This window comes from Chiloscyllium punctatum, chromosome 48 (genome assembly GCF_047496795.1).
Source record: "Chiloscyllium punctatum isolate Juve2018m chromosome 48, sChiPun1.3, whole genome shotgun sequence".
Taxonomy (NCBI): Eukaryota; Metazoa; Chordata; class Chondrichthyes; order Orectolobiformes; family Hemiscylliidae; genus Chiloscyllium; species Chiloscyllium punctatum.
In genome coordinates, this window is record NC_092786.1 from 23,447,497 (window position 1) to 23,467,956 (window position 20,460).

The 20,460-nt window shown below is 41.6% G+C and overlaps 1 protein-coding gene across 8 annotated transcripts in view; it reads right to left on the reverse strand.

Moving 5' to 3' along the window:
• Positions 1–20,460, reverse strand: part of arnt2 (aryl-hydrocarbon receptor nuclear translocator 2) — a 454,524-nt gene that overhangs the window by 128,128 nt on the left and 305,936 nt on the right. For all 8 annotated transcript variants that reach the window (XM_072564841.1, XM_072564840.1, XM_072564847.1 and 5 more), the window contains 2 exons: positions 18,750–18,825; positions 18,417–18,540 (listed from right to left, as the gene is read on the reverse strand). In XM_072564841.1, the coding sequence (XP_072420942.1) occupies positions 18,417–18,540; positions 18,750–18,825 (200 nt within the window). The remainder of the gene's footprint in view (positions 1–18,416; positions 18,541–18,749; positions 18,826–20,460) is intronic.

The window sequence follows — 20,460 nt, forward strand, 5'->3', positions numbered from 1 at the left end:
AACTTTACCATTACATGTCTAAGTCCTGCCCTGATTTATCTTTCCAAACGCAGTACCTCACATTTATCTAAATTAAACTCCATCTGCCATTCATTAGCCCATCTGATCAAGATCCCGTTGTATTCTGAGGTAACCTTCTTCGCTATCTGCTACACCTCCAAATCTGGTGTCATCTGCAAACTTACTAACTATACCTTGAACGTTCACATCCAAATCATTAATATAAATGATGAAAATTAGTGGACCAGCACCAATCCTTGTGGCACAGCGCTGGTCACAGGCCTCCAGTCTGAAAGGCAACCCTCCATCTTCTACCTTTGAGCCAATTTTGTATCCAAATGGCTAGTTCTCCTTGTATCCCATGAGATCTACCCTTGCTAACTAGTCTACCATGAGGAACCTTGTTGAACGCCTTACTGAAGTCCATACAGATCACATCCACTGCTCTGCCCTCATCAATCCTTTTCATTACTTCTTCAAAAAACTCAATCAAGTTCTTGAGACATGATTTCCCTACACACAAAGCCATGTTGGTTATCCCTAATCAGTCCCTGACTTTCCAAACACATTTCGGATGTAGGTTTGCTTGCTGAGCTGAAAGGTTCATTTCCAGATGTTTCATTACCTTACTGGGTAACATCTTCAGTGAAACAATGCTGAAACTTCCTGCTTTCTATTTATATGTTTGGGTTGGTGATGTCATTTCCTGCAGTGAAGTCACTTCATGTTCCTTTTCTCAGGGGGTGGTAGATGGGGTCTAACTCAATGTGTTTGTTCATAGAGTTCTGGTTCCAAATACATGTAAATCCTGTCCCTCAGGATTTCCTCCAACAACTTGCTCACCACCAATGTCAGGCTCACCAGTCTATAGTTCCCTAGCTTTTCCTTACCACCCTTCTTAAATAGTGGCACCACGTTAGCCAACCTCCAGTCTTCCAGCACCTCACCTGGGATTATCAATGATACAAATATGTCAGCAAGGGGCTCAAGCAGTCACTTCCCTACCTTCCCACAGTGTTCTAGGGTACATGTGCTCAGGTCCTGGGATTTATCCACCATTATGCATTTTAAGACATCCAGCACCACCTCCTCTGTAATATGGGCAGTTTTAAAGATATCATCATCTATTTCTCCACATTCTATATCTTCCAAGTCCTTCTCCATAATGCAAAAATGATACAAAATACTCGTTTAGTATCTCCATCTCCTGTAGTTCCAAATATAGGCTGCCTTGCTGATCTTGGAGGGGTCCTTTTCTCTCCCTAGTTATCTTTTTGTCCTTAATGTAGTTAGAAAATCCCTTTGGATTCTCCTTAACCCCATTTGCCAAAGCTATCTAGTGTCTCCTTTTTGCCCTCTTGATTTTCCTCTTAAACATACTCCTATGCATTTATACTCTAAGGATTTACTCTATCTCTCATCTAGAAGGCACAACTCAGGAGAGTAATGTATTCCTTCCGATTTGCCTGTTTCAGTGTAGCTTCAACAACACTCAAGAAGTTTGAAGCCACCTAGAACAATGCAGCCTGCTTGATTAGCACTACACCTACAAGCATTCACTCCTTCCACCGATGGTCAGAAGCAAGACTGTTATCTGCAAGATGCAACACAGAAATTCATCAAAGATCCTCAGACAGCATCTTCCAAACCCACAGCAACTTCTATCTAGAACGACAGGGGCAGCAGATATATGGGAAATGCTGCAAGTTCCCCTCCAAAGGACTCAGCATTCTGACTTGGAAATATTTTGCTGCTCCTTCAATATCGCTGGGCCAAAGTCCTGGAATTCCTTTCCTAAGGGCATTGTGGGTCAATGTGGACTGCAGCGCTCAAGAAGGCAGTTCACCACCACCTTCTCAAGGGCAACTCGGGCTGGGCCATTATTGCTGGCCAGCCAGCGACGCCCACATCCCACAAGTGAATAAGAAAACAAATAATGAGAGAGTAGGCCTACAGTCTGGTAAGACAATTGCCCCTTTATCTTTACAATATAAGAATAAATGTATTCATACACCCATCCAAATGCCTCTTAAATGTTGCAATTGTACCAGCCTCCACCACTTCCTCTGGCAGCTCATTCCATATATGTACCACCCTCTGTGTGAAAAGGTTGCCCCTTAGGTCTCTTTTATATTTTTCCCCACACACCCTAAACCTATGCCTTCTAGTTCTGGACTCCCCAACCCCAGGGAAAAGACTTTGCCTATTTACCCTATCCATGCCCCTCATAATTTTGTATACCTCTATAAGGTCACCCCTCAGTTCCGACAGTCCAGGGAAACCAGCCCCAGCCTGTTCAGACTCTCCCTATAGCTCAAATCCTCCAATCCTGGCAACATCCTTGTAAATCTTTTCTGAACTCTTTCAAGTTTCACAACATCTTTCCGATAGGAAGGAGACCAGAATTGCACGCAATATTCCATCAGTGGCCTAACCAATGTCCTGTACAGCTGCAACATGACCTCCCAACTCCTGTACTCAATACTCTGACCAATAAAGGAAAGCATACCAAACGCTGCCTTCACTATCCTATCTAGCTGTGACTCCACTTTCAAGGAGCTATGAATCTGCACTCCAAGATCTCTTTGTTCAGCAACACTCCCTAGGACCTTACCATTAAGTGTATAAGTCCTGCTAAGATTTGCTTTCCCAAAGTGCAGTACCTCGCATTTATCTGAATTAAACTCCATCTGCCACTTCTCAGCCCATTGGCGCATCTGGTCAAGATCCTGTTGTAATCTGAGGTAACCCTCTTCGTTGTCCACTACACCTCCAATTTTGGTGTCATCTGTAAACTTACTAACTGTACTAACTATCGCATCCAAATCATTTATGTAACTAACAAAAAGTAGAGGACCCAGCACCAATCCTTGTGGCACTCCACTGGTCACAGGCCTCCAGTCTGAAAAACAACCCTCTACCACCACCCTCTGTCTTCTACCTTTGAGCCAGTTCTGTATCCAAATAGCTAGTTCTCCCTGTATTCCATGAGATCTAACCTTGCTAACCAGTCTCCCATGGGGAACCTTGTTGAATGCCTTACTGCATATAGATCACATCTACTGCTCTGCCCTCATCAATCCTCTTTGTTACTTCTTCAAAAAATTCAATCAAGCCATGCTGACTATCCCTATTCAGTCTTTGCCTTTCCAAATACATGTAAATCCTGTCCCTCAGGATTCCCTCCAAAAACTTGCCCACCACCGAGGTTAGGCTCACTGGTCTATAGTTCCCTGGCTTGTTCTTACCACCCTTCTTAAACAGTGGCACCACGTTTGCCAACCTTCAGTCTTCCAGCACCTCACCTGTGACTAAAAATGATACAAATATCTCAGCAAGAGGCCCAGCAATCACTTCTCTAGCTTTCCACAGAGTTCTCAGGTATATCTGATCAGGTTCTGGGGATTTATCCACCTGTACCCGTTTCAAGACATCCAGCACTTCCTCCTCTGTAATCTGGACATTTTGCAAGATGTCACCATCTATTTCCCTACAGTCTATATCTTCCATATCCTTTTCCACAGCAAATACTGATGCAAAATACTCATTTAGTATCTTCCCCACTTTCTGCAGCTCTACACAAAGGCTGCCTTGCTGATCTTTGAGGGGCCCTATTATCTCCCTAGTTACCCTTTTGTCCTTAATGTATTTGTAAAAACCCTTTGGATTCTCCTTAATTCTATTTGCCAAAGCTATCTCATGTCCCCGTTTTGCCCTCCTGATTTCCCTCTTAAGTATACTCCTACTTTCTTTATACTCTTCTAAGGATTCACTCGATCTATCCTGTCTATACCTGACATATGCTTCCTTCCTTTTATTAACCAAACCCTCAATTTCTTTTGTCATCCAACATTCCCAATACCTACCAGCCTTTCCTTTCACCCTGACAGGAATATACTTTTTCTGGATTCTCATTATCTTATTTCTGAAGGCTTCCCATTTTCCAGCCGTCCCTTTACCTGCAAACATCTGCCCCCAATCAGCTTTTGAAAGTTCTTGCCTAATACCGTCAAAATTGGCCTTTCTCCAATTTAGCACTTCAACTTTTAGATCTGGTCTATCTTTTTCCATCACTATTTTAAAACTAATAGAATTATGGTCGCTGGCCCCGAAGTGCTTCCCCACTGACACCTAAGTCACCTGCCCTGCCTTATTTCCCAAGAGTAGTTCAAGTTTTGCACCTTCTCTAGTAGGTACATCCACATAATGAATCAGAAAATTGTCTTGTACGCACTTAACAAATTCCTCTCCATCTAAACCTTTAACACTACGGCAGTCCCAGTCTATGTTTGGAAAGTTAAGATCCCCTACCATAACTACCCTATTATTCTTACAGATAGCTGAGATCTCCTTACAAGTTTGTTTCTCAATTTCCCTCTGACTATTAGGGGGTCTATAATACAATCCCAATAAGGTGATCATCCCTTTCTTATTTCTCAGTTCCACACAAATAACTTTCCTGGATATATTTCCAGGAATATCCTCCCTCAGCACAGCTGTAATGCTATCCCTTATCAAAAATACCACTCCCCCTCCTCTCTTGTCTCCCTTTCTATCCTTCCTGTAGCATTTGTATCCTGGAACATTAAGCTGCCAGTCCTGCCCATCCCTGAGCCATGTTTCTGTAATTGCTGTGATATCCCAGTGCCATGTTCCTAACCATGCCCTGAGTTCATCTGCCTTCCCTGTTAGGCCCCTTGCATTAAAATAAATATAGTTTAATTTATTAGTCCTACTTTGTCCCTCCCTGCCCTGACTGTTTGACTCGCTTCTGTTCTCAACTGTACCGGTCTCAGATTGATCTCTTTCCTCACTACCTCCCTGGGTCCCACCACCACTAACATCTTCCCTTTCTCCACCCCCCCACCCCACCCACCCCACCTAGTTTAAATCCTCCGCAGTTCTAGCAAATTCCTTTGTTACTATATTAGTCCCCTTCCAATTTAGGTGCAATCCGTCCTTCTTGTACATCTTCTGACTTTGCTTGTAATGGACCTATTTTCATTTTAGTCAAACATTTCCTTTTAATGTACCTAAATAAGCTTTTATACTCCATTTTATGGTTTTTGCTAGACTGTATTCATAGTCTATTCTCCCTTTGCTGATTAGTTTTTTGGTCCTCCTTTGCTGTATTTTAAGAAACATCTCAATCCTCAGAACTACTGGTATGTTGGCAACTTTATAGACCTTTTCTTTTAATCTTATAAAATCCCAAACTTCCTTTGCAGTTATGATGGTGACACTGGACAAATCAGATTCCAGACTGAAATGTACCCAACAGATCACGTTTATTTTTTGCAGTTGTTTCTCATGGTGTTAAGTGACTGAAATATATTCACATGAGGACACTGATATTCTTGAACAACAGAATATATGTTTATGACATAAAAATAAAGAAAAACAAAACATAACCTTTGATTCCCTTACTGATTAAAAAGTTGTCTATCTCAGCCTTGAATATATTATTGAACCAGCTTCGACAGCCTTTGAAATCCACAGATTCAAAACCTCTCAAAGAAGAAATCCTTCCTCACTTTGCCTTACATATGTGACATCTTATTCTGAGATGATCTCCTCTGATCTGAGACCCTCTCACAAAAGGAAATCACCTTTCTGCATCTACCCTGTCAAGTGCTCTAAGAATCTTGTATGTTTCAATAAGGTTGTCTGTCATGCACCTCTGATTTACAGTCAGAAACAAGGCAAGTTATAATCGGCAACAAAGAGATGGCAGACCAATTACTATGTGTTTTGGTTATGTCTTCACAAAGCTGGACACAAACAATATCTCAAAATCACAGTCTAGTCAGAGAGAGGAACTGAAGGATATCAATATTACTGGGGAAATGCTGTTTGGGGAATTGACACTTAATCCCCAATATCCCCTTGATAAATCTACATCTTAGGGTACTTAAGGAAGTGGCCCTAGAAGTAGCATTGACAGCCATCTTTCAAGATTCTATACTCTGGGACCATTCCTAGGATTGGAGGATAGTTCATGTTACACTCCTATTTAAGAAAAGGAGGGAGAGAGAGTTAGCCTGACATCTGTAGTGGGGAAAATGCTCGGTTCCATTATTAAACATTTAATAGCACAGTACTTGGAAACAAAATGCCAGGATTGGACAGAGTTATAAAAGGGAAATCATGCCTGACAAATCTGGAATATTTTGAGGATTACAACATGGAGTCCAGTGAATGTATCTTCCTTGGATTTTCAGAAGGCTTTAAATAAATTCCTAACAAGAGACTAACATTTTAAAATTTAAGCACATGGGATTAGGGTTGGGGGGGGGGGGGTGCGGGGGGAGATGGTGGATAGTGTACTAACACGGATAGAGAACTGGTTGACAGACAGAGAGCAAGGACCAAGAATAAACTACTCTTTTTCTGAGTGAGAGGCAGTGACTAGTGGGCAAACAGAGGGATAAGTGCCAAGAGCCCAGGTATTCACAACATAAATAAATAATGTAGATGAGGGAACTCTAAGCTTGCAGATGACACAATCTGGGCACAAGATTGAGCTGTGAGGTAGATGCTTCAGTGTGATTTGTACAAGTTGAGTGAGTGGGCAAATGCAAAACAGATGAAATATAATGTGGACAACTGTGAAGTTATCCACTTTAGTGGCAAAAACTTGAATGCAGATTATTATCTGAATGGTGATAGATTGGGAAAGGGGGAGGTGCAACAAGACTTGGGTGTCCTTGTCCACCAGTCATTGAAAGTAAGCAGGCAGGTGCAGCAGGCAGTGAAGGTAAATAATATGTTGGCTTTCATTGCGAGAGATTTCAAGTACAGGAGCAGGGATGCCTTGCTACAATTATACAGGGCCTAGAAGTGCAACCACACCTGGAATACTGTACACAGTTTTGCTCTTCTTATCTGAGGAAGGATGGTGGAAGTACAATGAAGATGCAGTAGATTGATTCCTGGGATGCAGGACTGCACGACATATGAGGACAGACTGATTGGTTAGGACTATATAGACTGGAGTTTAAAAGAATGGGGGGCAGGGGGGGAAAGAGTCTCATAGAAATCTATTCTAAAGTTCTATCAGGACTAGAAAGGATAAATGCAGGAAGGATATTCTCGATGTCTGGGGAGTCTAAGAACACTGGTTTAGCCATTTAGCACTGAGATGAGAAATCTCTACATCCAATGGAGAGGTTGTGGAATTCTCTGTCACAAAAACATTTCAGGCCAAAACATTGAAAGTTTTCAAGAAGGAGTTAGTATTAATTCTTAGGACGAAAGGGATCAAAGGGTCCTAGGAGAAAGTGGGAACATGGTCCAAAGTTGGATGATCAGCCTACTGAATAGTGGAGCAGGCTCAAATGGCCAATGGCCTTCTCCTGCTTCTGCTTTTACTTTCTATGTTTCTGAGTGTCAGATGCAAAATGGAGAAAATGGGTCTGTTTGGCTGACCCGATGGTTTGATGTCACTCAAAGCGATTGGGGATACAGTGGAAGTCACCAAGATCTGGTAGTATTATTCGGAAAACAGAAATACTGCAAAGACACAGTCACTTAGGTAGCAGTTTTAGGAAACAGAGCTATCATTTCAGATGCTGCCTCATCTACAAGAGCTTAAGACATTTGCTACTTTTTATTTCCGATTTCCAACGCCTGCCTTATTTTGGTCTTGTTCTGATAGTACTGGAACAAAGGCATGGTCTGGCAACTTTGATGGGAGGAGAGTTGAGAACATTGAACTTGAGCTATCTCTTGCTTGTTTTCAATCATTGGCTCTTCTGCCACTACATTCCTGACTTCTTCTGGGTCCATTTCAGAAACTAGGCAATTCACCTATTTTCAGAAAATGGGCATCAAAACCAAAAGTGTAAGATTATGAATTTTCTGACCTAGATTGTCTTTATTAAACTAAAAACAACTGATTGAAGCAAAATTACAATTAGATAGTTTTCAAATATAATACAACACAAATGCTTCATTGTCTTTCTCAGGGGGATTGTTTTCTAACTCAAACTGGAGGCGTTTTGATAAAGGGAACTGTCATTAACCAAATCAATAGTTAATCACTAAAAACCACAAACATTCAATTGAATCCTGTGTTATTTATCATTTGCATAAAAAAACTGAAATCCTCTTCAACTTTTCGAGTAAAGTGAGGATAAGAAATCCATTCTCAATTTTGACATCTTTTTTGTTTTGCCTTCTAAAGGTCAAAAGAAACCCAAACTTGTTAATCACAAATTCCAACTAAATGTCAATATAAAACTTGGGCAAAAGGTGGCAAAGAAAAGTAGCTTTTAATATTTTAGAGGTGAAACTTGTAATAATAGTTTGCGAGTCCAATCTCTTGGATGCGTCAAAGCTTTTTGGAAAAGATGATGATACATGCAGGTTAATGCAATACACACTTTAACTCAGAGAAACCTACTGATGCATGCTGACAAATTTGGCAACCTACTCATATTCTACAGATGTGCGTGGTAACTCAAACTGTTCAAAGAAGAAAACAGCTGAAACTAACAGTGGCACGGCGGCACGGTGGCACAGTGGTTAGCACTGCTGCCTCACAGCGCCAGAGACCCAGGTTCAATTCCCGCCTCAGGCGACTCTCTGTGTGGAGTTTGCACGTTCTCTCCGTGTCTGCGTGGGTTTCCTCCGGGTGCTCCGGTTTCCTCCCACACTCCAAAGATGTGCAGGTCAGGTGAATTGGCCATGCTAAATTGCCCGTAGTGTTAGGTAAGGGTAGATGTAGGGGTATGGGTGGGTTGCGCTTCGGCGGGGCGGTGTGGACTTGTTGGGCCGAAGGGCCTGTTTCCACACTGTAAGTAATCTAATCTAATCTAATCTAATAAAAAATAACATTCAGTAGCAAAATTGAATCATGTTGATGTGAAATAACTAACTCTACATTTTTAAAACATAATTTGGAAATTAGAAATTTCAGTTATTAAGGGAAAATTGGTGGATCATTATTTTTCTCGAACAGTGTTTTAGATAGAATGGTTACAATTTACGTTACAAGCCACTCAGCACAAAACCTATTTACGTGACACAAAAACCTCCTCCTTCCTTGTCTTTCTCATCCTACCAGACATTCCTTTCTCCCTCACATAGTTCATCTGAAATCTAAGAAATAAATGATCGGCTGCATGCTGTGATGGAAGGTCACTGACCTGAAAAGTTAGCTTAGCCTACTTTCATATTAGATTAGATTAGATTACTTTAGATTACTTACAGTGTGGAAACAGGCCCTTCTGCCCAACAAGTCCACAACGCCCCGCCGAAGCGTAACCCACCCATACCCCTACATCTACCCCTTACCTAACACTACGGGCAATTTAGCATGGCCAATTCACCTGACCTGCACATCTTTGGACTGTGGGAGGAAACCGGAGCACCCGGAGGAAACCCACGCAGACACGGGGAGAACGTGCAAACTCCACACAGTCAGTCGCCTGAGGCGGGAATTGAACCCGGGTCTCTGGCGCTGTGAGACACTGTGCCACCGTGCCGCCCACGGTGGAGAAACCAAAAACAGACTGGGTGACCACTCTGCAAGATGTCTCTGGTCAGTGCGCAAGCACGCTCCCGACCTTCCAGTAGCCAGTCATTTTAACACAGCATCCTGCTCGCATGCGCACGTGTCTGTCCTTAGCAGGCTGCAATACTCTAGCGAATCACAGCACAAATCTGAGGAGCAGATCTTCAAACTAGGCACTTTACAACTTCTGGGCTCAATGTTGAGTTCAACATCTTCACATTGTGAACCAACTCCCATTCCTTCCCTTTCTTTTAGCTTTACTTGTTGCATTCTGTCACCATGTCCTCACCCCCTCTCCCCACTCCAGTGGGAACATCTGTTCTTTCCAGTCTGGTACTTAGACACACCATTGTTCTGCCAATCTCATATTCCAATCACTTAATCTGCATTATCAACATCCTTTCTCCCTTGGCACTTTACCCCCTAACCCACCCCCAACCACCTCCAACTATTGCATACATGTTGCCCCCTCCACACTTCACGTCAGCTCTGCTGAAGAGTCACCTAGACTCGATATGTTAGCTTTCTCTCTCTCTCTGTGGATGCTGCCTGACCTGCTGTGATTTCTAAGTTAGCTCAGTTTCTCTCTCCTTAGATGCTTCAGGCATAATGTCATAACAATCAAGTCATAGAGTTGTACAGCACAGAAACAACACACACCCTCTGGTCCAACTCACCCGTGCTGACCAGGTATCCTGAATTAATCTAGTCCCATTTACCAGCATTTGGTCCATATCTCTCTACACCCTTCTATTCATGTGTCTATCTATTCTAAATGTTGTTATTGCACCCGGCCCCACACTTCCTCTGGCAGCTCAGTACGTGCACACACCACCCTCTGCATAAAAAAGCTGACACTGAGGTCCCTTGTAAATCTTTCCCTCTCACCTTAAGTCTATTCTCTCTAGTTTTGAACTCCCCTATTCTGGGAAGAAGACTTTTGCTATTCTCTCTATCCACGTCCTTCATGCTTTTATAAACTTCTATAAGGTCACCCTTCAGCTATTGACATTCCAGAGAAAATAGCCACAGACTATTCAGCCTCTCCACATAGCTCAAATTGTCCAATACTGGCAACATCCTTGTGAATCTTTTCTGCACTCTTTCAAGTTTCACAACATCCTTCCTAAAGGAGGGAGACCAGAATGTTGAGTTTTTCTAAGTGGTACAAAGTAGGAGAAAGCGAGGACTGCAGACTCTGGAGATCTGAGTTGACAGTGTGGTGCTGGAAAAGCACAGCAGGTCAGGGTGCATCCAAGGAGCAGGAGAATCAACATTTCAGGCATAAGCCAGTCATCAGTCCTCCTGCTCCTCAGGTGCTACCTGACCTGCTGTGTTTTTCCAGCACCATACTCTCAACGATGATAAATGGTACAAGTGTCAGTTTCTTAATATTTTTGACTGGCTAATGCCTGCTGACCAGCTAATTTACAATTTCTGGATTTCCTACACTTAACAACTTCACACTGGTATTTTTCGACTCACTTTTTGAGAGTTTGCTAATTATTTAGATCTGATTTATTGTAACTCAACTTTGAGTAACTAGATGTGACAATAAAAATATGACAATTTTAATTGAATGGGAGGTGCAAGACATTATCAGGTTGAGTGAAATGCCATGAGAAGTTAAGACCCAAGCTGTAGTCTCCCTGTATTAGATTATTTAGAATAGTCAGCCTCGGGTTCAGATGTCTTTCTATCCCTATTTTGAAGCCAGACAACCATCCTTTATTTTTGTAAATGTTATTTTAAATTAAATAATAATGCCCATAGCAATTGGGAAGCAAAGAAAGTCATGAATAGTAAAGTAGAAAGTTGTTCTGCAGTTTAGGTGGGGATCCGGGAGACACAGAAAAGAGAGGTGCTGCATAGTCACTAGTGTTAAGAGGACTGTATTCCTATAAGTAGTTTCCTAACATAAAGGAATTAAGGGTTATTTTAATAGTCAAGAAATTAAGGAATTATGGAATTAAGCATTAAAGGAATTAAGGGTTATAGTGAGTGGGCAGGTAAGTGGACTTGAGTGTATGAAAAGATCAGCCATGATCTTACTGAATGGTGGATCAGGCTGGAGGGGCCAGATGGACTATTCCTGCTCCTATTTCTTAGGTCCTAATATATATTGATACAGGAAGTTGGCTTCAGACAATACTCAGTGGAAGCACTCTGGCATCTGAGTCTGAAGTCTGTGAACTCAAGTTCTACTTCAGAGAAATTTAGGCTGACATTTCAGTTTAATATACATTTAACAACATCAATAAAGTTTAATTTGTCAGTTCAGCCACTTCTTTTTTGCGGTATCTTGATTTCTGGGATTTTCAAAATTGCACCAGTAACCACACATCGCAAGCATTTAATTGGCTGTAAGATACTCCATTTTAACTCAAGAATTTTGTCAGTAGAAACCAATTGCAAGTTCTCACCCACATTCCAGTGAAAATGAACCATACTGACGTTTGAGTTCCAGCTATTCTCCCTTTCCTGCCAGACTAATCTGTTGATGAAATTTACTAATACTATATGAAAGTCAACATCATAATGGTTTCCTCAATGCTCTTCCCATCTCAAAAACTATCACCACTGCAGAGTATTTCAAATGAGCATTATATCCAACTAGAGGTGTTGATCAGCGATCCTTGAGCGCCCAACTCCTTTCAGCTTGGGACAAAATGGGCAGTTTACAGCACAGGGGTTTTGTTGAAACTGTACAAGGCACTTGTCAGACCATAAATGGAATCCCAAGAGTAGGTTTTCGCCCATTATTCAATGGCATTGGAGGTAATCCAGAGAAGTTCAACTAAACTGATACCAGGTATGGAGAGCTATATTATGAAGAGAAGTTGAGTAGATTAGACCTGCACTCATTAGAACATAAAAGAACAAGGACGTGTTGTGTCTTCTTGTTTAGGTCTGTTGCTTAGGAATCAGCGGACTGCGCTTATCGTGTACTCATTGTTCCTGAATATGTAGTGTTTTGTGTGTGTGTGTGTGTGTGTGTGTGTGTGTGCTCACGTGCGAATCAGAGAGAGAGAGAGAGGGAGAGTGTGTGTGTGTGGGAAAAAAAGGAGAAGGAGTGTGTGTGTGTTTATGGGAGAGGGGGAGAGAATGTATACGCTTGCATGTGGGAGAGGGAGTGTGCATACGTGTGTGTGTGGGGGGGGGGGAGGAGTGTGCATGGGAGAATGTATAGTGTGATTGCGTCACCTGTAGTGCAACATGAACTCAAGATCCCGGTTGAGGCCATCCTCACTGAATACGTCTATTAACCTTCGCCTCGGAGGACATTTACCAGAAGATCCAAGGCCAAATGTCCTTTACCGCTGAAGTGCTCCCCCACTGGATCTTCAGGTAAATGTCTTTCGAGGCAGACTTTGGGATAGAAACAATGCAGAGTTACCGAGCAGAGGCTGATAAACACGCACATTCTTGCCGCCTCCCCTGTGCAACGAAGGGTACTCTATTGGTCGTATCCTTGTCGGTCTTACGAGAAGGTCATTCTGGTTTTTTGCTATAGCACTTCGAAACTGGCGATCGATGAGTTGAACATTGTATCCCATTCTTACGTGGGCGTCCTTCAGCACCTTCAGGAGTCCAGTGCATTCCTCCTTGTACGAACAGATCCTGTGTATGCACAGGGCTTATTGGTAGGGGATGACTTTTTTAATATGCTTAGAGCGGAAGCTCGAGGAATGCAGCATCATGAGGTTATCCATTAGCTTGCAGTCGAGCGATGTACTGAGGTGCCCATCCTTGATGGAGATGCCTGTGTCCAAGAATGAGACTGATTTGAAAGAATAGTCCATGGTAAGTATGAAGGTGGGATGAAACTTGTGGATATAACTATGAAGGTTTTTCAGTGATTCCTTGCCATGAGTTCAAAGGAAGAAAATGTCATCAATGTATCTGATGTATAGTATTGGTTGGAGATCTTGTGCAGCAAAGAAGTCTTGTTTGAACTTGTGCATGAAAATTATGGCATATTGGGGTGCAAATTTGACCCCATGGCTGTTCTGTGTGTCTGGAAGAAGAATTGATTGTCGGAGGGGAAGATAGTGGGGTCGAGGATGAAGCAGATGAGTTGTCGGATGGTGCTTGGAATTTGGCAGTTGTAGGACTTGTGGACTGAGGCTGTTGCCATGATGATGCCAATGTGGGTGTTGCTGGTATACAGTGAGGAAACATCCACTGTGACGAGGAATGTTCCTGTTTCAATGGTCCGTGGGTGCTGAGTTCCTGTAAGAAATCTGTAGTGTCATGACAGAAGCTGGGGATTCCCTGTACAATGGGTTGACACACCCAGAGAGGTCCTTACACAGGGTCCCATTGCCTGATACGATGGGATGTCCAGGTGTGAAGACAGTACAAGTCCGCTACATGAGAAGTGTGTGGGATGAGAGTGCATAGGGTACTCTGAACGACTGCATCAAAAGTCTTGATCAATCTGTTGACTTCACGGGTATGTTCTTTGGTCAGATCGGCCTGTAGTGTTCCTGGTTGTTCAGTTCTGGTACACTTCCTTACAGTAATCTGTTCTATTCTGTATGATGATTGCTCCTCCTTTGTCTGCTAGTTTGACGACAATGTTGCGATTGGTTTTGAGAGCATGGTTGGTGTTGCACTGTGATCAGGTGACATACTGCTCTACCTTGGGAGTGCGGCTGATGAATCTGGCGTTCACGCATTTCCTGATGGTTTGAGTATACATGCTCAGCCCAAGGCAACAGCCCTCCAGAGGGGTCCAAATTGATTCCTCCTTTGGTCGATCCACCAGAGATACTTCTGTCAACTGTTCTGGTTCACTGGTTGTCTTACTGCTGACATCTTGGAAGAATTCTCGAAGCCTCATTCATCTGATGAATTCCTCTGCATCTGCCGCAAGACCAATGGGGCCCATTTTGGTGGCGGGGCAGAAATTGTGCCCTTGACTGAGAACTTCAATCTCATCTGGTTGGAGGATGTGGTCAGATAAGTTGACTATTGATTTCCCCGTGGTGATACTGTTTTCAACTGTGGTGCCGGAGAGGCCTGGCTACTGCTGGTGGTGATGCCATGTTTCTCTAGCTTCTCGTTCTTCGTATGTATGCAGATGGTGTGGTTCTATTGCCTCGCCTGCTTGGCAGTGTCTCGGAACTGTACCGGTGTGTCATGTGGGTAAGCTAAGATATGGATTCTATGTCAATTTCAAGGCTATGGTTCCTGCTGTGAAGAGATAATAGAGGAGATTGCGAGAGGTGTGATGGCAAAGTCAAACGGAACAGCCATGGGGACCAAATTTGCACCCCAATAATACCAACATTCTCATGCACAAGTTCGAACCAGACTTGTTTGCTGCACAGGACCTCCGACCAACACTATAACACCAGATATATTGAAGATATTTTCTTCCTTTGGACTCATGGCAAGGAATTACTGAAACAATTACATAGCGATATCAACAAGTTTCATCCCACCATTAGAATGACCATGGGCTACTCTTTAGAATCAGTCTCACTCTTGGACACATGCATCTCCATCAAGGATGAACACCTCAATACCTCACTCTACTGCAAGCCGACAAGTAACTTTACAATGCTGCACTTCTCGAACTTCCGCTCTAAACATATTTTAAAAACCATCCTCTATGAACAAGCCCTACACATTCACAGGATCTATTCAGATGAGAAGAACGCAACAGAATAGAATAGATTACTGCAAGGAAGTGTACCAATAACTGAACAACCAGGAACACTACAGAAGACTTTCATTTAAATGGGATACAATGCTCAACCCATCAATTGCCAGTTCTGACATGCCACAGCGAAAACCGTAATGACCTGCTCAGAAGACAGAAATGGGATGCGATCAATAGGGTACCCCTCAATGTCCAGTACTTCCCAGGAACAGACAGACTACACCATGTTCTTTATAGCCTGCAACACATCATCGATGACAGTGAGCACGTTGCCAAGACCTTCCCTAGACCTCCTCTTCTCACCTTTAAACAGGGGCCATACCTTAACAGACTATTGTTCGCAGCAAACTACCCAACCTTTAGGATAACATTGACCATAGCACCATACAACCCTTTAAGGGCAGCCTCTGCAAGACCTGTCAGAGCATCGACATGGAAACTATCATTACACATGGGGACAACACCTCATGCATGGCAGATACTCATTTGACTTGGCCAATGTTGTCTATCTCATAAGCTGCAAGCAAGGATGCCCTGAGGCTTGGTATATTGGCAAATTCACGCAGTCACTACAACAACAGAAGAACGGACACTGTGCAACAATCGCCAGACAGGGAGGTTCCCTTCCAGTGGGGGAGCATTTCAGCAGTCAAGGACATTCGGCCTCGGATCTTCAGCTAAACGTCCTCCAAGGTGGACCTTGGGATAGACAACAACGCAGAGTTGCCAAGCAGAGGCTGATGGCCAGGTTTGGTACCCATGAAAACTGCCTGAACTGGGATCTGGGGTTCATGTCGCACTACAGGTGAGCCCACCACACAATACACCCTCTCACAAATACACAAACTCTCTCTCCCATACACACACATACACTCTTCTTCTTCACACACACACACACACACACACACACACAAATTCATCCCGTAGGTGTGTGTGTATTTGCAGAAACATTCTATTTTGTTCAAAAATTTGTAGACAGTCGATGTGCAATTTATAAATTCCTACTTTGGAGATAAAACCAGACTGACTCCAGGTTAGGACACAGACAGACTCTAAACAAGACCTCCTGCCTAAAATACATTGTCTGACCTGAGATGTCATCTGTTTTATACTGATAACTGATTAAAGATTTAACAGCCATCTTAGGTGTGTTTGATTCATTTGCATCAGTTGTAAGATCCTTTGATCTTTTATTTATAAATTCTGTGTCTAAGGTCTCCCTCTCTCACTCACACCAGGAGGAGTAAGGCTCCAAAAGCTTGGGTTTTCAAATAAACAGTCCAGTGACAGTACCAGTGTAGCATATATCAGTAGCATTCAGTATGAAGTGTAAGATTACATAGATATTAGCTGGTTGATATTAGCCTGATTGAATTGGTATCACTTGATCAGGTGGTGGGGAGTTATTGTCACAATTTACATCTCGAGCCACACCTAGCTGACAGTTTAGTTCATTTATAGGGATTGATGAATTGCTGAAGAGGCTGTTTTCCGGAACATAATTTAGTCCAAAGCATTTTCTATCTATTCAAGTGAATGTAAACGATTCTTGGCAGAACACTAGAATTGGTCCAGGCCTACATCATTCCTCCCTCCAAAGGCATCAAATAAAACATAGATTAACTGGCTATTTACCCCAGGACCTATTTCTGGGATCTTATTCTGTGCATTTTGTTACAGGTAATTGTTGCAATTCGAATCTAAGTTGTAGTTCTGAAATGCTTTAGGACATGTCAAGGACATAACGGAAGCTACTTGATATTACAGAACTTAAGTATTGCTGAAAAGGAGAGACATGCTGTCGAACCATTCCCTCCTGCACACTTCAGGACAGACATAAGAATGCCAAATTTCAAAGGGAGAATTCAGAAATGGTGCAGGGATTTGTCTTTTGCAGAAATTGTGCCATTAAACAAAAGCTTAGGTAACAATAATTCTTTCAAGTATTTGGCAATGCTTTGACCAATCAGACTTGACTTCCTGATAAACCAGCACCTTTTCTCTATGCAGTATAAATATTACCACCTTTGAAACTTAGCATTCTTGTGTCTGTCCTGATGAATGCCAGACTATAAACTTCAACAGCGATACATAAGGAGGCACAACACTGATGCCAGTATATACCATCATATGTCTAGGCTATCTTTGGGAATCAGTCTTTCAATTTATATTAACATTTTCTGAACTTCTTCATGCTGATGAGAAATGTTGGAACAGCAGAAGCTTGACTCTGTAATTTTTGCAACTCTTGATCCTTCTGCAGCAGCCGTTAAAGTCTTCTATTTGGAAGTCACAATACCAACAACAGACAAAAAAAAATGTAAACATAGACAACACAAGATCCAAGAGTCTGGAACTGCTTTTCCATGAATTCTCAAACAGCTCAGAATTGCTGTCAGTGATTTATGAGTCACCAATGGAAGACAAACATGCTTGACTATCAAGTAAATAAACACAAACAGACAGGGATAAATTATATTCAGGATTACAATGCATTTCCAAGAGCAGACGTTTACTTTGAAAAACTGAATTCTTTGTTCCACAAGCTTACAACGAAGTTAACATACTTTAATTAAGTATTCCCTAAACTTCTATTATGTCTGCTTTATTTGAAGACATAACTGAAAGTCACAGATCTAGCTGATGACACTTTGACCACAGGTTTGAAAAATAAATTGTAGAGTAGAAATGGGCAATTTTCGATAATTGTTATTTAACAAATACCAAAGTTCTACTTCTTTGAACAAATTGTACAGGTTTAATGTTTGAAATTTTGAAAAACATCCTTGTCTGCTTTTTACAGCAGGTAATTTTAAGGAGCATTCCTTTAGAAAAATAAAAAATAGCTTTTAAGAAGGAAGACAGTTTGTAACATTTTGGTTTTCTGTTTGAACGCAACTATGAAGTTTTAATTGATGCTTGTTTTGTGTTTTCGGTTTATGGCTGTTAAAACATTTCAGCTATCATTGACACAAACTTCATAATTCAACTTAAAAACAGAAATTGCTGGAAAAAAACTCAGCAAATTTGGCAGCATCTGTGGAGAGACAAACAGAGTTAATGTTTTGAGTCCAGTTACTTTTCTTCAGAGTCATACTTGACTCAGAATGTTAACTCTGTTTCTCTTTACAGATGCTGCCAGATGTTCTGAGTTCCGCAAGCACTTCCAGTTTTTACTTCAGATCTCCATCATTTGCAGTATCTTGCTTTCATCATAAGTCAACTTACCAGGAGAAATACCAGTGTAGATATCTGTGAATCTGGGGTCTCTGTCCTGAGAAAACAGCGGGTCAGTTTTATCAATTGACTTTCCATGTTCTTGGACACCAGCAGATACAGTTGCAACGGGCACCTTGTAAAATAAATAGTTTTATGAAATCTACTATAGCCACCAATTCTTTCAGTAATGCAGACTTTCATTTGCCTAGAATATATTTTTTATGTGATTGTTCAACATGTTGAATTGTATAACTGTGCATCATCTGCTTAAGTATACAGCGTCATGCCATGGGCTAGGTCAACTTTGAAGTATTGCTTGTATAAATTCTTTGTATCTATTACCTGGGAAGGGTCATAGGAAGGTAGACCTTCTCTTGAACCCACTTCAAGCTCAGCTTGTTGCTGCTGCTGGAGTTGCCTAGAACATAGAATATAAACACATTGGGAAAAAACAAGTCACAACAGCACTCAGTATAAGTACCTGCACTTCCAAGGGCAGAACTGGGGCTGCAGATCTTTACAAATGAAGAAACACTATCTCTTCTAGTCAAAACCTAACTTCTATATGATTACTACTTCCCCCGCCCCCTGTAACAGCTGTAACAATAATCACAAACCAGCACACTATTAAAATATTGCATTCTTCTTTTATATCTGGTCTCAAATTTGAATTCCTTAACAATTTTTCAGAAAATCTATTAGAAATGTCTCTAACTACATTTCAGTAAAATATGCAATATAAATTAACATCTCAGCTGAGAGATTTTTAATTATAACTCTTATCAAAATCACTTAATTGAATAACTTCATATTAATATGCAGGTCCTGTTGTTCCCCTGTGTTTGCTGCACTTGCCTTACCTGGAGCTACAAGTGGCAGGTTTGTAAAGAACTATCAAAGGAGGCTTGATGAGTTACAGCAATGCATTGTGGAGATAGCATATACTGTTGCCACTCTGCCCTGGTAGTGTTTAAGGTGGCAAATGGGGTGAGAATCAAACAGGGTGCTTTTCATGGGTGATGTCCAGTTTAAGCATTGTTGGGGTTGTGCACATCGAGAAAGTGGAGAGGACTGCATCGCACAGCTGATTTGTTTCTTGTTTGTGGTGAAAACACATTGGAGAATTAGCAGGTTAAATCGGTTCAGAAATACCATTATAGAGGCTGGCACATTTTCCCAGCATATTTATGTATTGTAGTATACTAGGTGGTAAACAATGAAGAAGCTGTCTGTACTAAGCTGTACTGTTCTACATAACACTAGCCTTGATGAAAACAGTCCTAAAGTAGGTCAAGGGAGCTGTAGCCCAGATCTTCCCATTCCAGTTTCAATCTGTTGACAAGGTCAAAGCAATGATGTAATCAAGCAAGACAATCATGCCGAAGTATTCTCCCTGACTGCGAGCCAGGAAATATAAAGCCCGACATTCCTTCACTGTCCATGGTTAAATTTTACAGGTAAGCAAGAAAGTAATTGAGTCTGACACAAGGGAGTAAGGTAGAGGCTAAAATATTATAAACAAACCTTAGGAATTTTTGTTTTAAAGCCAGAGTCAGAGTCAATCTGCACTGAATTACAAATTTAAGTCAATCAATTAAAATAATTCCTCATACAGTTTCCTTGAAAATACTATACCATTTGTAGTATATGATAATAATCCAAGAAGGCTATTTTGAAATTCCATTCTGTCAATGTGTTGCAAAAGACATGCAATAATAATAATTCTAATCTATTGCTATCAAAGTGTGGAGTGCTGATGTTGGACTGGGTGAACAAAGTTAATAAATCACATAACACCCTGTTATAGTCCAACAGGTTTGTTTGGAAGAATAAGCTTTCAAAGCACTGCCCCTTCATCAGGTAGCTAGTAGGGCAGGATCAGAGGACATAGAATTTATAGTAAAATATTGAAGTGTCATACAACTGATGCAATGTATTGAACAAACCTAGATTGTTGTTAAGTCTTTAATCACTTAGAATGGGGATGCAAGTTTCGATTCATTCATGTCTGTGTAAACCCCAGAACTTCTTTCAAGTCACAGTCGCAAGATAA